Consider the following 17,834-nt stretch of genomic DNA (forward strand, 5'->3'; position numbering starts at 1 on the left):
CTTATACTGATGCCGATTGGGCTGGTTCTACTGACAGGAAATCTATATCTGGCTATTGTTCCTTTGTGGGTTGGAACCTTGTCATATGGCGTAGCATAAAGCAGAATGTTGTGGTAAGGTCCAGTGCTGAAGCCGAGTTTCGTGCAATGGCACAAGAAATTTGTGAACTTCTGTGGCTTAGAGGTTTATTGCAGGATATCGGTGTTGCTGTCCATCTTCCCATGATGCTTTATTGTGACAATAAAGCTGCCATTAGCATTGCTCATAACCCTGTCCAGCATGATCGTACTAAACACGTGGAGGTTGACCGACATTTCATCAAGGAGAAGCTTGAAGCCGGCCTCATTTGTGTTCCCTTTGTGAAGTCTACTGATCAACTGGCTGATGTGTTCACTAAGGGATTGAGTAGCAAGCTGTTTCATCCTATCTTAGTCAAGTTGGGCATGCATGATATATATGCTCCAACTTGAGGGGGAGTGTTAGATATATGGGCCAGAATACCGTGGGGGTATTCTGGACCTTTTCCCTTTGTTATTTTATTTGTTTCTTGTATGTGGTTTAGTCCCACATTGCTCATGTAAATTATTTTATTGTTTCATTACGATTATAAATAAAGATGTGCTTGGGATGAATTAATCATCCAAGCCTTTCCCTAATTTTAAATCTCTCTACAATGGGTACCCGCCCCTCGTTTCCCTTGGAAAAATTATCTCTTACGAAGCAATGGAACACATGCGGTCGTTGGGAATCTTACCTTATGGATAATTGCTTCTTCATTTTCAAGTTCTCAGCTGCCAATGACAAATGTCGTGTGCTCGAAGGTGGTCCTTGGAATGTTGGTAGAAAGCCGTTGTTCCTCCGACAATGGAACCGGTATCTCCAGCTTACCCATCTTGACTTTGGCTCCCTTCTTCTTTGGGTCTCTCTGCCGACTAAGATCGGTTCTCGGAAAGCCGTTATACTATGATGGAAGAACAAAAATGTAAGATCATCTAACTTTCGCTCGAATTTGTGTGGACGTCTCAGCTGAATCTCGTCTTCCGACTTCCATTTTGGTGGTGGATGATGAAGGCTTCTCCTTCTCCCAAGCTGTTCACTACAACTGGATGCTGCCGCATTGTCTCTCTTGCAAAGTGTTTGGCCACACCACTGCAAAATGCCAAAACAATATTTACCCTAAGCCTTCAAGCCAACCCATCGCTGTCCCCCCAACTGCCGACATCTCTGCCGTTGGCCCCCTGTCGAAACCACTGCTGCTACAAACCCTCTGCACGTAGAAAGCTCTCATCCTCTATCGTTGTCAGACACCCTTCTTTTGGTCTTCAGTCATAGATCCTCTTTTTGTACCCTCCGCCTGCTGCAACCCCCCAAGTATTGAACACCTCCTTCCCTTCGCGAGGTCACTGGCATAGCCGATTATGAAAAATGTTTTGCCGTCGAGCCTCCACCTCCACCTCTCCATGCAGCCAGGACCTTGCTCAGCCTTCCTCTTGCCCGCTGGTCCTTCACTCTGGGACTAATGGTCAGAATCGTTTCCTTGCGTTGGGAACAGTGACCGATACTTCTGACCTGATGACTTATGTTCCCCCTGATACCTTCTGTGCTCCCCTTCCCTCTGACGCTGCGGCTCCTACTCCCTTTTGCCTTCTGTTCTTCCTTTTGCTCCAGACACCTTCCCCCCTGTGGCCACTGACCTTTCCTCTTCAAGCTCTCAAGCTCGCGTCTCTCCTCTCCCCCCCTCTTACCTATCCCAACTCCTTTAACCCCTCTTGTGGGGAGACCCACTCTTATCAGGTTAAGTCTTTTTCATCAGGCCAGCCCAACCCTTTCTCCCTTGCGCAAAAATCAGCTTGGGCCCATTACCAAACCATCCTCCTACCCTTCAAACCAGACCAACCTTCTTAATGAAACCAGTCCTTAGAGTTCCCATCACCATCTTGAGCTTTCTTCTTAGACCCGTGAGACTTTAAACCTGACCCACCTTCCCTCTTCTTCCTCGCCTGACACAGTTCCACCAATTGTGCACCCATCTCCTCTCCCTCCCCTCTTGCCGTCCCCTAACCCCTTGAACCCCAACTCAAACCACCCTCTGCTCTCTTCCCATCGCCACCAAGGCCCTCGCCCTGCCACTTCTACCCCTCCCCTTCGTACTTACCTTTGTTATGGAAATGTGTCCACTCTTCGTGGCCTTAGCCATGTATTGACTGCCCCTACTCCAACCCTTTCCTCATGAATTCTGGTCTCATATGGAATACTAGAGGGTTAAACTCTCCCTCAAAACAGTCAGAAGTCTGTTCTCTTATCAAATCCCTCCATGCCTCCTTCTGTTGCCTTACTAAAATCATAATGAAGGAGGCAAATGCTCCATTTATTACCTCTTCCTTAGCTCCTTCGTGGTCCTCCACCTTCAACTATAATCACCACCCAAATGGCAGTTTATGGTGCCTCTGGGACCCATCCTCTCTCCACTTCAATCTTCTCTGTTCCTCCCCCAACTTCTTCATTTCTATGTCTCTGATCCCTTGGGCAATCACCCTTTCTTCTTCACTGCTATCTATGCCTCCAATTCAGCTCAAGAAAGGCTTGTTCTTTGTGCTGATCTCCGTTGTATTGCTCTCCAATTTGGGCATCTCCCTTGGGCCATTGCTTGACTTTAATGTGGTTTATTTTGGTAATGAAAAAATCTGGAGTAACCATCTTTTGGACCCCTCGGTGGATGACTTTAATGAGTGCTTGGAAGACATTGGTATAAATGACTTGCGATGGTCTGGTCTCAGATTTTCCTGGAATAATAGAAGAGCTGGTCTTACTAGAATTTCTTGTAAGTTAGACCAGGTTCTAGTGAATGAATCTTGGCTTAGCACCTTCCCCTCATCCCATGCCTCCTTAGCACCCCCGACATCTCTGACCGCTGCCCTATCTCTTTCTACATTCAATCATAGTCCGAAATCTCGCGAGATCTTGCCGAGATTCTTGGTTTTTCGATTTGCCGAGTCGAGATGGCCTACGAAACCTGAAACTACACTTTCTCGCCGAGATCTCGGCTCCATCTCATTTCGATTTGGTCTCTTAAAAATGTGAAAACCAGGAACAAAAAATGCAAAATCTCGGCGAGCCGAGATCTCGGGTCAGTATGGTGGTTTCGGGTATGGGCTTGGGCCAAAAGACCCATTTAACTTATCTAAAGTCCCCTTCTCGACAGAACTTGACGAGATTCTGTCAAGAAGGGGTCTTTACTCTCATTTGCTCTCTCTTCTCTCTTCTTCTCTCAAAGTCTCAATTCTTCTCTTCCCTTCTTCATTTTTTGCTTGGATTCAAAGCTTTGGAAGCTGATTTTGGTGCCAAATTGAGGATTGGAGCCCACTTTTGCAAGATTGATCAAGTTTTTGAAGGATTTTTTAAAGGTAACCCATTTTCCCTAAATCTATTTTTTTCAAACAAAATTGATGAAATCTTGGTAGATTGATGTGATTTTGAGTTATGTTACACAACTTTGGCCGATCTATCACTTGATGGAGGCCGAATTTTTTTTGGTTTATTAAATTTTTTATAATAATTTCTGGAAAAAAAAAATGAAATTTTTCAAAAAAGAAATTAAAAAAAATAAGATAAATACTTATTGTTTGGATGTGATTTTGATATATGTTAGACAAGTTTGCATGCCCTATAGCCTCATGGAATCATTTTTTTTCTTCCACCTATTAAAAAAAATATATATATTTTTTCAGATTTAATAATAATATTATTAAAATAGTTAAAAAATATATAAAATTAAGGAAAAATACCTGTTTTTGTTGGATAATTATGCACAACATTTGTACATAATGTCCAGCTTCAAATGATGTCAAATACATCATTATGTTATAATATTTTATATTTGAAGGTATAATTATTTTTAATAAAAATTATAAATATTATTTTTAATTAATAAATAAATACGAGGGTTAGGGAATAAATAAGAGATAGGTATTTGATTGTTCTAGTAGCTTCATATTATGTTTAATAGTTATGAATACAATACTTTAAGTGTTTAATACCTTACTTTAAATCTGTAATAGTTACTAATACATGTTTTTTTATGTAACAGTGTAAAAAATAAGATATGTTTTACACAATGGGGGATATAGCATGGCTACATGGAGTCCCGATGTTTGAGGACAAAAAGAAGTCAAAGTGTAACTACTGTGGAAAGATTCTAAATTCTGGAGGAGCAACTAGGTTAAAGGAACATTTGTCTGGTCTAGGCAAGGATGTTGCCAAATGCCGAAATGTTCTGAGCCAAGTGAAACTAGCAATGGCACAAAACTTGAGAGGAGTACGAACAAAGAAAGCTAAGAGGGAAAGACAACAAATAGCTTTTGATGAGGCAGTTCTAGAGAGGTCTGGTGTAGACAGCCTTGGAGGAGTAGGAGATGATACTGAATATAGGCCTACACCTGGTGAGTTCGAATCAGAGGCTAAATATAGGATTTATCAGCAGACTTTGGCAGAGAGTAGGCAAAGTTTTCATTTTGAGAATATAAGAGCATATAAGCAAGCAAGAGGAGCTGGTGGATCGGCTCACTGCAAGGCAACAAGATGAGAGGAGGAGAAGCACTGGCACAAGAGATATCCCACGGCCCCAAGCCCGACCCCGAGCACGTTCCCCAGATACCATTTTGGAGCAGGATCCATCTACCTTTAGGCAACAAGATGCCTTCTAGCCAACCATCTCGCAAGTGTTTGGTGGTAAACAAGAGGAAGCACGGAAAGCCTTCAGCAAGTTCATGCCATACAATGACATTTCAACTAATGTAGCACGAGGAACATATTATAATGCATTCCTTGATGCTGCAGGGAGGGCTGGCTCAGGATGGAAGGGGCCTACACCATATGAGTTGTATAATGTATATTTGCCTAAAGAGGTAGAGGAGCTGAAAGAGTATACGAGAGGTGCGAAGCGAGTGGGACACATATGGGGTTACTCTTATGGGTGATGGTTGGATGGACCTACTAGACAGTCCATTATAAGTTTCATGGTGAGTTGTAATGGGAAGACTGTCTTCTTCAAGTCGTTGATGCATCAAAGGATGTCAAGGATGCATCATACTTGTATAAGCTCTCAAGCAGCAGTGGTGGAGGAAGATATTGGAGTAAAGAACGTTATCCAAATTGTGACGGATGACGGTTCTAATTTTAAGAAGGTGGAGAGAAATTGATGAACAAGAAGAGTAAGAGGATCCGCCTCTTTTGGACTCCATGTGCAGCCCATTCTATTGATTTAATGCTGAAGGACATGGGGGAAAAAGCTTTGGTGGCTGGTGTGGTCAATAGGGCAAGGCAAGTGACCACCTTGTGTATAACCATGGTTATGCTTTAGCCATGATGAGGAAAAAATGCAAGGGGGATTTAGTGAGGCCTGGTGTCACTCGATTTGCCACCAATTACATTGCATTGAAGAGCATTCAGTCGAAGGTGGTAGGTCTGAGGTCAATGTTTGCAAGTGACCAATGGTTTAGTTGGCCAGGTTCTAGGACAAAAGAAGGGAAGGCAGCACAAGAGACCATTGCAAGTGATCAATTTTGGAAGGACTTGAATAAAGTTGTTGCCATTTTAGAGCCAGTGGTGGCAGTACTAAGGATGGTTGACATGGAGAAGAAGCCTACCTTGCCCCACATATATGCTGCCCTGCAGAAGATGAAGGAAATGGTCCGAGCTGCAATACCCCGAAGTGCTCGCTCATACATTAACATCAATGATGAGCGATGGGAGAAGCACTTGAGTCATCCCTTGCATAAAGCTGGTGAGTTCAACACTTCAACATACTTTACACTTTATATGAGTTTTTACATTTACATATTCAAAACTCGAAAGTATTAAGTCACTAACAACTTATATTTGTGGTTTCCCTTTTACTAGCATACTATTTAAATCCAAAGTACCAGTACTCGCATAATCTTGGGCTGGACACGGATTTGTTACTGGCAGTTGAAGCTGTTATTGAGAAGTTGGAGGTCAATCCTAAGACACAATCTGACTGCAATGATGAGGTGAGGCTATGGGACTTTGGTACATTGGTAGTCAGTAAAGGAATGTAATTACTAAATAGCAAATACTAATGCCTCTAACACTGTTTGAAATTTAAAATGAAAATAGATCAAATTCTTTAGAAAGGCCTCAGCAAGTTTCAGTCGAAAAGCTGCAGTGGAGGGTAGACAAAAGTCAGACCCTGGTAGGTGGCAATGTGGCATGACATTATATTTATGAATTATAATTTTATCCCTTTACAATGCACATATTCTTAATATTCTATGTTTATAATGCAACTGACTGGTGGGTGCTTTATGGTACAAGTTCACCCAACCTGAGGAAGGTAGCAATCAAAGTGCTCTCACAAACTTATTCATCCTCTGGGTACGAGCGCAATTGAAGTACATTCGCATTGATACACTCAAAGAGGCGGAACAGATTGGGTAGTCAACGACTGGAGCAGCTGGTGTATGTGCATTATAATATGAGACTAAGGATGAGGCACATACGTGAAGAATTTGAGAACAATGACAAAGATCCCATCGAGCTAGCCAACATATTCCAGGAGGACTGATGATGATGAGGATCCCCTATTCCAGTGGGTGAGGGATCGTGGTGCACCAGAGATGGATGAGCCTGGGGGTAGGTACAACTCCACCATTGCGTCCGTAACCGGTACAGATGTTGACGACTATATGTCGCAAGAGGGGCGTGCACATTCTTAGTCACCGAGACCTTTTGAGGATGCAATAGGAACTGCTCCTGATGATGATGATGATGGTGGTGGTGATGGTGATGGTGATGACCCTGCTGGTGGTGATGACGCTACTGGTGGTGATGTTGGTGGTAGTGGTGGTGGTAGCATGCAGAGTGGTGGTTATTATGATGATCGTCATGAGGGGATATGCGAGCAATACCAGTATAAAGTGGGAACCTAGGAGGACCCTGTGCGTTTCACAGGTGAGCCTCAGTTTACACATGCCACACAAGATCAAGACCATGGTGGCGACAACAAAACGTACAAGAGAAGGATGGGTCGCAAACACAACCAACCTCAGTATGATGACACGAGTATGAACACCATGCTAGCAAGTTTTGGAAGCATGACTATGGATACTGGTAGTGAGCATCAGTCGTGGCAATCATATCAACCTCATCATCACTATGATTATGGCCAGCAGAGCATCGATTTTGAATATAGTGCCTATGGTCAGTTTGGCCAGTCAACACATGTGTATGACTATCAAAGCAGTGAGTCTGGCATTGGGTCCACATTCCCAGTCTCATACATTCCTCAATATGACAGTAGCATAAGCAGTGGATATGAACCTTCACAGCAACGGTCTAACGCCACTGTGGAACAGCTATACCCTAGGATAGGGATCTTGGCATATGTGGATGAGAACTCTTATATGAATGCTGTGGAGAACTCTATGCAACAGTGGAGCAACAATATGTCATGGGAAGATTATGTGGGACAAATGGGGAATGAATATGTGATTCAATCTAATTTTATGTGATGATAGTTGTAACTTGTAATATTGTTAAGCTTGAGCAATTTGATGTATCACTTATTCACTTTAACATTTGTAATGCTTATTAAGTTGTTTTCCTATTAATTGAATGTTTTGTTTGAGTCCTATATACATAAATTATGTCATTAATGTATATAGTATGCTATTTTTATACGTCTTCGCCTACGAACTAAGGGTCCGATGTAAAAATCCTATTTGAACAAAGTTTTTGTAAAATCTGATAATGCCATTGTGTTTAAATGGCCTAAAATAGACTGTATACCGATTTTCAGACCCAAAAGAGGTCTAAAACCCACCGAGATGGGCTTCCGAGTCGGAAAAAAAAAAGTGCACAAACTCGCCGAGATCTCGGCCCAACTCAGTTTTTGGCTGGGCCGAGATGGCTCCGAGACCCGAGTTTTCAAACCTTGCATTCAACCTTATATTTCCTTTGGGCCCAAACCTTTCAAGTTTTTTGATATATGGGCTTCTCACCCCTCTTTTCTTGGGTTAGTGGCTGGGGTTTGGGTAAAACCAACCCCCCTTACCTTTCCCTCCTCTCCTCCTTTGCCCATAAGCTCCGTAATGTTAAAGCTGCCCTCAAAAGGTGGAACTCTTCTACTTTTGGTAATATCTCCTCCCTTGTCTCAGCTTGTAAAGAAAAGTGATCTGACATCCAAACCCGTCTCGAATTAGATATCTACAACCCTCTTCTGGATGAGGACGAAAAATCTGTTTCCCTTCAACTTCAAACCCTCTATCCCAAGAAGAAAGTTTTCTCCGCCAGAAATCCTGCATTAAATGGCTTGAGCTTGGCGATTCTAACACAGCTTATTTTCTTCGCTCCTTGAAGGCTCGAACCAATATTAACTCCATTTCTGCCCTTGAATAGCAGTCGGGCCCCCCTCAGTTCAGTGGAAGATATCAAATCTCCTGCTGTGAATTTCTTTGAGCAGCTTGTTTGCCCCCCTCTCCCTCCTTCCCCCTCTCCCGTCCCAGATGGACTTATCTCAAAAACCATCCCTCCTCCCCTTCTCCTCTCCCTTCAAGCCATTCCCTCTGAATCTGAAATCCTTTCCGTTGTCCTTTTTCACAAAGCAAACCATGGTCCCAGTCCGGATGGTTTCAGTATGAGTTTCTTCACTGCTTGTTGGGACATCATAAAAAATGGATCTTGTCAATGCTCTTCAAAGATTCTTCCTCAATCCTTCCCGAATCCATGGTATCAATAATACTTTTCTTTGTCTCATTCCCAAAAAAGAGGGTGCCTCCTCCATGAGTGATTTTCGTCCCACTGCCCTTTGCAACCTTCTCTTCAAGTTTATTGCAAAAATCCTAGCAAATCGTCTCAAATTGGTTGTTGATTCCCTAGTCAGTGACAATCAATCTGCCTTTGTCCCTGGTAGAAGTATCTCAGATAACATCCTCCTGTGCCATGAGATTGTTAGAGGATTTGAAAGGAAAAACCACTCTCCCTCAGCCCTTTTGAAGGTGGACATTCACAAGGCTTTGGACTACTTACGTTGGGATTTCATTGCCACTGTTATGATCAAGATGTTGTTCCCCCCCAACTTCATAAACTAGATATACCTTTGCATTTCTTCCCCTCACTTTTCAGTCCTTGTTAATGGCAGTCAAGCAGGTTACTTTCTCTCCTCTACTGGCATCTGCCAAGGCTGTCCCCTCTCCCCTTACCTCTTCACATTAGCCCTTGAGGTCCTTTCTAGAAGTATCCAATCTCTCACTGACAAGCAGCTTATTACCCCTATCCCCAAGTGCAAAGCTCTAAAGCTTACCCACCTTGCCTTTGTGGATGACCTTATGCTCTTTTTCAAAGCTGACCCTCTTTCTCTCCAATCTACCATGTCCTACCTTAATCATTTTGAGGCCATGTCAGTGCTCTGGGTTAACCTCCCAAAGTTCCTCGTCTTCTTATCGAGTATCTTTGAAGACCTCAAAGCTATTCTCTTTGAGATTTTGGGTTTCACCCTTGGTTCCTTTCGTGTCACAATACCTGGGTCTCCCCCTTATCCCCTCTAGATTGATAGGGCATCACTGCACCCCGATGCTTGACCTTAGGTGGAAAAGACTTCAATTGTGGAAAGGCAAGCTTCTTTCCTTTGCAAGGCATCTAGAACTTATCAGTTCAGTTCTCTAATTCACTTACCTTTATTGGTCCGGCATTTTTGGTATCCCACATTCGGTCATCTCAAAGTTGGACGCTCTTATGTGTTCTTTCCTCTGAAAGAGTTCTAACACCTCTAGATATCTCCACCATGTCTCCTGGGCCTCGATCTGCCTTCCCAAATCTGAGGACGGTTTGGGTCTTAAGCGTATAAAGGACACCAATGCAGCTGGTATCTTACATCTGATCTAGAAGATTGCCTCAAAGAAAAAGAGTATCTGGGTCGATTGGGTATACTCAAAATATCTTTGTAATGATTCTCTTTGCACGGTCCCAATCCCTTCAGATGCCTCTTGGGTTTGGAGAAAGATTGTGAAGTTTAGGTCTCTAGCTCTTGGATCTATTACTTCATTGATCGATGATGGTGCTTTTACCAGGCTTTGGTTGGACAACTGGCACCCTACAGGTATTCTTCTCCATATTATGGGGGACAGAACAATTTATAACTTGGGTTCTGACGGAATGGCCTTAGTCTCCACATCATCTGGGAATCTTGCCGGGACCCTCCTTCCCCCTCCCCTCCTTCGTTAGACCTCATCTGGTCAACCCTCCCAATTATCCAAAGATCCTCCCCAGGAAGAGGCGATAGAGTCGCTATACTGCTCGCTCAAGTATTTTCAGTTTGAAGTCTACTTGGAACCTTTTAAGATCAAGTGGTGAAGTTGTTATCTGGCGTAAGGTTGTTTGATTCCCAAGCTACATCCCCAGGCATAGCTTCACCCTATGGCGTGCTCCCCGTTGCTGTCTCCCCATACAACGCTTTCTCATTAGTAGTCACATTTATGTGTCCCCCTGTTGCATCCTTTGTTTGTGTTGAATTATGTACACCAGAATACCGTGGGGGTATTCTGGTCATTTTACAGTTGTTTTTCATATTCTCTGTAATCCCTAGTTAAGTTGGCAATGCTAGGGGTATTTTGGTTATTAGGTTGTAATCTTTCTCCATTATAAATACAAGGCTTGTTTGATCATATTGATCACTCAAGCAATTACTCTCTAATTCAGATCTGTTAACATGGTATCAGAGCAGGTTTCGGATTAGAGCAGTCTCCTTTCTTCCATTCTTGATTTCCCCTTCTCCTCTGTTCCATTCTCGAACTCTTCTTCCCCTCTTTCCCCTTTTGTTCTTCATTCTCCCACTAGGGCAGCACTGATGAGGTTATCTACAGATCTAGTTGCTGCCCTCCATCACTTCTTTCAATGATTCTAGAAATTTCAGATCGATAGCAACTTGTTCTCTGCCTGTGACTTTTGAAGAAGTTCTTTGGACTGATTCACTCTTCTCTTACAAGGGATCTCTCCATATTGTTGAAGCTCGAGAACTGCAGCAGAATCTCCTTGGACAAGGTTCTATCTTCAGCCATACTGTGGCTTCTTTCTTTGATCGATTTTGCACTCCTATTGGTTTTTTTTTCAAAACCCTGCAAATATCGATCTTGGGGTTTTACTTCTCTGTTGATGCTGGTTTTTGGAAGGGTGGTTCAGCACTACTACAAGTACACTCGATCCAAGTTTCAGCCCATTACACTGGTTTTTTGATTGCCTTTCTCCCTACATCGATCTCACCTGAATCAAGATTTTTTCCAAAACCCTGAAAAAGTCGATCTAGGGGATTGCCTTATCTATTGCTGCTGGTTTTTGGGGACAACTCTTCCTACATTTAAATAGGTTTCTCCTCCAATTTCCAGCTCATATCTTGGAGTATTCATTGGGTTTCTCATCACTACAGCCCCTCTCTGCGATTTGTATGTCTTTGCTGCATAATGGGTGACTCTGAAATCTCCTCTAGCACTTCTGCTGCTGATGGGTATGGTAGGAATGATACCTGTGACCTTCTTCCTAATTCTATCAAATTGGATGGGAGTAATTACCTGATATAGTTTCGCTCCGCTTACTTTGCCAATGATGGCCGTGGGCTTACTGGCCATATTGATGGTACTACTATTATGCCAACTGAAGCTGGCCCTCTTCTGACCAGGTGGATATCCAATAATGGTATCCTCATGTCTTATTTGATTGGCTCTATGCAATCAGACCTTGCGAGTGGATTTCTTCTTCTTGATACAGCTGCACAGATATGGTCTGCCTGCAAGGAAACTTATGGACAGCTTGGCAATGATGCCCAGGTTTACGAAATCCGGAAGAAAGTCCTTCATACCACTCGGGGGGAATAATCTGTCTCCAAGTACTATGCTACTCTTTGAAGCCTTTGGCAACAATAGGATCATTTTTCTGATTACCGTCCCTCCACTCCTGGTGATATAGCTGCTTATAAGAAGCATGTTGACAAGATATGGGTTTATGACTTCTTGGCTGGATTAAATGTGGATTATGATCAGATTCGGGTTCAAGTATTGGGTTACTCTTCTCTTCCCACACTAGAACAATCTTATGCCTTGGTCTCCTCTAAAGAAAACCGTAGGGCTGTTATGCTCCATCCTTCACCTACTGAGAGATCGGCTCTCCAGACTGCTTCCACAACTATTCTTATTCCTGCTGGTAACTCCTCTTCTGGTGATTCTACCAAGGGCATTGTTACTTGTGAGCACTGTAACAAGCACTACCATACCAAAGAAAAATGTTGGAAACTTCATGGAAAACCAGCGGACTTTGAAGCCAAACGTGCTGCCAAGAAGAAGCCAAACAAGAAGGCCCATCACTCTGAGTCTGTTGCTACAGCCCCTACTACTGACACTGGTCTATCTTAGGAGGATGTACAGACTTTCCTACGTGTGCTAAAGACTTCCGCTGCTGCTGCTGCCTCTACTACATCAGCTACTGCCAATTCCCCTAGTCCTTCAGGTTCACACTTTGCTCAGTCTGGTATCTCATTTGGTGGTCACTGTGCTTCAGTAGCTTCCCATCCTTGGATCATTGATTCTAGAGCTAAAGATCACATGACCGGGTCTTTTAGCCTTTTCCATTGTTATTTTCCCACTTCTGGGAAAAACAAAGTCAAGGTAGCTGATGGTTCCTTTTCTTCTATCTCTGGAAAAGGAATCATCAACTGTACTTCTTCTCTTCCTTTGTCTTATGTTTTGCACATTCCTAATTTTACTACTAACCTTCCTTCCATTAGTAGTATTACTCGTGATTTTAACTGCAAAGTAACTTTTTTTCCTTCTCATTGTGTTTTTCAGGCTCTGGCCTTTCGGAAGACGATTGGATTGGGTACAGTGCACGGTGGTTTGTACCTGCTTGATGATGGGCGTCTTACTCCACCACCATTCCCTTCTCCACATCAGAACTCTTTGGTCTCTTCTGAAATTTACCAATGGTACTCTAGAGTAGGTCACCCTCAATAAGGAATTTTAGCAACTTTATTTCCCACTTTGGTAAAAAAATGTGATAATAATGACTTTTTTTGTGAGGCTTGTGTTCTGGCCAAACAAACACGTTCAACTTATTCCATTTCTAATAAAAGGAGTTCTTCACTTTTCCATTTGGTGCATTCTGATGTTTGGGGCCCGAGTCATAAGACTTCCCTTTCTGGTAATCGTTGGTTTGTTTCCTTTATTGACTGTCACTCTAGATACACATGGGTTTATCTTATGCACACAAAAAATCAGGTGTTTTCCTATTTTCATAAAATGGTTCAATCTTAATTCCAGGCTGCTCTCAAATTTTTTAGAAGTGATAATGGAACCGAGTATACAGAAAATTAATTTCAAAAGTATTTTGCTGATCATGGGATCATTCACCAAACTAGTTGTGTCGATAGCCCAGCCCAAAATGGTGTGGCTGAACGGAAGAACCGTCATTTATTAGAAGTGGTCCGAGTATTGATGCTTGCTCGACATGTTCCATCCCAATATTGGGGGGATGCTGTTCTCACTGCAACCTATCTCATTAACCAGTTACCTTCTCGCGTTCTTGACTCCCGGAGTCCGGCTGAGATTTTACATGGGAGTTCCTCCTTTGTGGTTTCTCCCAAGGTGTTTGACTGTGTGTGTTATGCTAGAGATACAAGAACTCCAGGCAAACTTGAACCTCGTGGGTTGCAGTGCATTTTTTGGGTTATAAGTATTACCATCCTCCTTCCCGCCGTACTCTGGTTAGTATGGATGTCATTTTTCATGAGGGTCTTTCATATTATTCTTCACCACCTCTTCAAGGGGAGAGCTCTAGTGAAGATGTGTTTTCTCCATTAGATGTTCCTTCATCTCCTTTAGCTGCTGCCCCATTTCCTTTAGCTACTGCCCCATCTCCATTGATTGCTGCCCCTTCATCCGAAGGGAATCCTTTACAGGGGGGTCTTGTAGGAAATAATGGTGGTAATGTTCCTAGTCAGAGGGAGGTCCAGTCCAGAAAACCATCAGTGAATTTCAGAAGAGAATTGACAACTCTAACATTCTCACCTATAAAAAGGGATGTTCTAAAAGAGAGCAGCTTCAATCCACTGTAGCACCAATACCCATCCAGTTGCAGACTCAGGATCTAGATCCATCTTCTCCTGGTAGGACTTCTTCTTCCGACCTACCTATTGCTCATCGCAAAGGTACTAGGACTTGCACCCAGCATCCCATTTCTCGCTTTATTTCTTATAGTTCTCTTTCTCCATCTTTTCATGCATTTGCATCCTCTCTTTCTTCTGTTTCCATTCCTAAAAACTGGCCCGATGGAAAGTGGAAGGCAACAATTTTGGAAGAAATGAGGGCACTTAAAAAAAAATATACTTGGGATCTTGTAACTCTTTCTCCAGGGAAAAAACCAATGGGTGTAAATGGGTGTTTGTGGTCAAACAAAAGGCTGATGGGAATGTGGATCGATATAAGGCACGTCTGGTTGCAAAGGGCTTCACTCAGACATATGGGATTGATTACCAGAAGACCTTTGCTCCTGTTGTAAAGCTGAATACTGTTCAAGTTTTGATAACTTGTGCAATCAATCTTGGATGGGATCTACAACAGCTAGATGTGAAGAATGCCTTCCTCAATGGAGAACTTGGTGAGGAGGTGTACATGGATATTCCACCAGGGTTTTCTAGTGACAGTAATCAAGGTAAAGTGTGCAAATTGAAGCGAGCACTCTATGGGCTCAAGCAGTCACCTCGAGCATGGTTTGGCCGGTTTCACAAGGCCATGATTTCTATAGGCTATAAACAGAATAATGTTGATCACACTCTCTTTATAAAGAGGGTTGGTGGAAAACTCACTATTTTTATAGTCTATGTGGATGACATTGTGGTTACTGGCAATGATGGTGATGAGATTAGTCGGTTGAAGACCTTTCTTGGGCAAGAGTTTGAGATTAAAGATCTAGGAAAGCTACGGTACTTTCTTGGGATTGAAGTTGCCAGATCTTCCAAAGGCATCTTTCTCTCCCAAAGGAAGTGTGTCTTAGACTTGTTGGCTGAAACCGGTTTGTTAGGATGTCACCCTTCAGATACTCCTATGGAGGCTATTGTCCATCTTAAGAAAAGAAGGGTAAACCTGTTGATAAAGACCGGTACCAAAGACTTATGGGGAAGTTGATTTATCTCTCACACACACGTCCTGACATTGCTGTCGCTGTGAGTACTGTGAGTCAGTTTATGCATGATCCCTACTTGTCTCATATGGAGGCTGTTCTTCGGATTCTTCACTACTTGAAGTCAGCCCCTGGTAAAGGCATTCTCCTGTCTCCTCATGGTCACCTACGGATAGAGGCTTATACCGATGCTGATTGGGCTGGTTCTCCAGATCGCAAGTTTGTCTCTGGGTATTGTTCTTTTGTCGGTGGCAATCTTGTCACTTGGCGTAGGAAGAAGCAGAATGTGGTGGCTCGTTCTAGTACTGAAGCAGAGTTTCGTGCTATGGCATAAGGCATTTGTGAGTTACTTTGGCTGAAAGGCTTGCTACAAGACCTTGGTGTTCCTGTTCACTTTTCTATGATGTTGTACTGTGACAACAAGGCTGCAATCAGCATTGCACACAACCCGGTACAGCATGATTGCACAAAGCATGTTGAGGTGAACAGGCATTTCATCAAAGAAAAATTGGAAGACAGATTAATTTGTGTTTACTTTGTGAAGTCTACTGATTAGATTGCTGATATTTTCACCAAGGGATTGTCTGGCAAACTGTTCCATCCTATTTTAGTGAAGTTGGGCATGATTGACATATTTGCTCCAACTTGAGGGGGAGTGTTGAATTATGTACACCCAGAATACCGTGGGGGTATTCTGGGCATTTAACAGTTGTTCTCTATGATCCCTAGTTAAGTTGGCAATGCTAGGGGTATTTTGGTTATTAGGTTGTAATCTTTCTCCATTATAAATACAAGGCTTGTTTGATCATATTGATCACTCAAGCAATTACTCTCTAATTCAGATCTGTTAACAGTTTGAATGACCTTGAAGATGTCAACAATCTCTTCTTCAACTGCCCTTACACCTCGAAGAACTGGGCAGGGGTTCTTGCTCGTTACTGGCCGGTTCATCGTCGGATCCTTCCTTTCCATCGTGAATGGATTTGGGTTGATATGACCTTTGGTGGGTCATCCTTTTGTGATCGTATGGGTAAACTTTCCTTCCGTGCTGTTGTTCATCACATCTGGTTCGAGCGCAACCTAAGAATGGAGTTCCAACTCCAGATCTCTTCATCAGATTTGGGACTCCATCTCCTTCGACATTAAAAGCAGACTGTCAGCTGTCGTTAACTTTGCAGATACTTCTAGAAATAGACACATTGTAACTTCTTGGAACTTCACCCGTTAAGGGTTGTTTTATTTTCTTTGTGGAGCTCTTGCTCCTTTCTTGTATCCCCTTTTGGTAATATATATTTTTATTCATCCAAAAAAAAAATGGCAAAAATGTGTAGAACTCAGATAAGGCTGAAATTTTACAGCTTAATAGTGGACAATGAGACCTACCATTGCACCAAGTTCGAGATCCGGACGACCTGCCACATGGCAGGTATAGGCTGCACATTGTGCCAAAGCCTGCACTTCCCCATTAATAATTTATAGGAAAGATGTAAATTAGAAGACAAACCTGAGCCTCAGCATCATGAACCGATTTAGGAAATCCTTTTACGGATCCAGAGTCAATTGATCGGAAAACCTGCCAACAAACAGGAAACTAAACTAAAATGTCATGATTCTAACCAATGAAACCAATAAAAAATAGTTGAACAGTGAAAGGTCGGATTAGCCAACCTGAGCATGCCAAGTTTCAGGATGCCATTCATTGGAGACCCAAAGGATAGGATCATCAGAAGAAACATTTGGAGAAGGACTAAGTATCCATGAGATACGTTCGATCTCTATCAAAGCATCATCATGCCAATGAGATATCCTTTTGAAACGCCCGCCAAACTCTGACCATTTTGTTGCTTTTCTCCAACGCTGCTCAAAATTTTTAAGGACATCATATGCAGCAGGACCTTCAATTCTGCAGTGCCAATCATGCCATGGTTGTCTTGGACCTTTAGTTCCTGCCTGTTATGCACAAGACCATGAATAACTACTGGAATGGAAAGAAATCACTAAAATAAAAAGAAAACTGAAAGTGCCATCTTCAGATAGCCAAGGGAAACTAATTCTTATACATCATTGTATGCACAAAGTTCTAAGGGGTAGCACAATTGTTGGGCGGAATCCCACATCGACTAACTCTGGGACCTTTGATGACTTCATAAACCAGTTAGGCCATTCCACCTAACAGCTTTTGTATTGGATGGATTCAACATGGTATCAGAGCCACCAGGCCCACTACATTGATGATACATCTTTGTACAGCCACCCAAAAGAGAGGCCACACGTGCCACATACACCCAAAATAGGGCCAATCATGAGCGGGAGCATTTGAAATCATTTCTATATCGACTAAATTTGAGACCTTGGATGATTTCAAATACTAGTTGGGACTCTAGCTATCAGCTTAAGATTTTGGGTTGGATAATTCAACAACAATAGGGACAGATGGTATTGTCATAACACAACAAACAATCTGCCTCATCTAAACAGCGAAAGATTCTTTGGAATACTTCCCCCTTTCCCACCCAACCCCCAATCAAGAGAGCAAGGAAAAAGAAGAAGATACACTAATGCCAGCTGCATAAAGGACAGTAAATGGATGTTGGGAAGTGAATGGTCAGCAAACCAGACTGCATGTTAAAGAGGCTTTCATCCAACAGAGATTCTGA

General features: G+C 42.7%; 1 protein-coding gene across 1 annotated transcript in view; it reads right to left on the bottom strand.

The window, feature by feature from the left end:
• Nucleotides 1-17,834, bottom strand: part of LOC122662882 (phospholipase D delta-like) — an 85,750-nt gene that overhangs the window by 37,885 nt on the left and 30,031 nt on the right. Inside the window, exons 2-3 of the mRNA XM_043858589.1 lie at nt 16,846-17,127; nt 16,682-16,750 (exon numbers count right to left, since the gene is read on the bottom strand). Coding sequence (XP_043714524.1) covers nt 16,682-16,750; nt 16,846-17,127 — 351 coding nt within the window. The remainder of the gene's footprint in view (nt 1-16,681; nt 16,751-16,845; nt 17,128-17,834) is intronic.

Source organism: Telopea speciosissima, chromosome 5, assembly GCF_018873765.1.
Source record: "Telopea speciosissima isolate NSW1024214 ecotype Mountain lineage chromosome 5, Tspe_v1, whole genome shotgun sequence".
Taxonomy (NCBI): domain Eukaryota; kingdom Viridiplantae; phylum Streptophyta; class Magnoliopsida; order Proteales; family Proteaceae; genus Telopea; species Telopea speciosissima.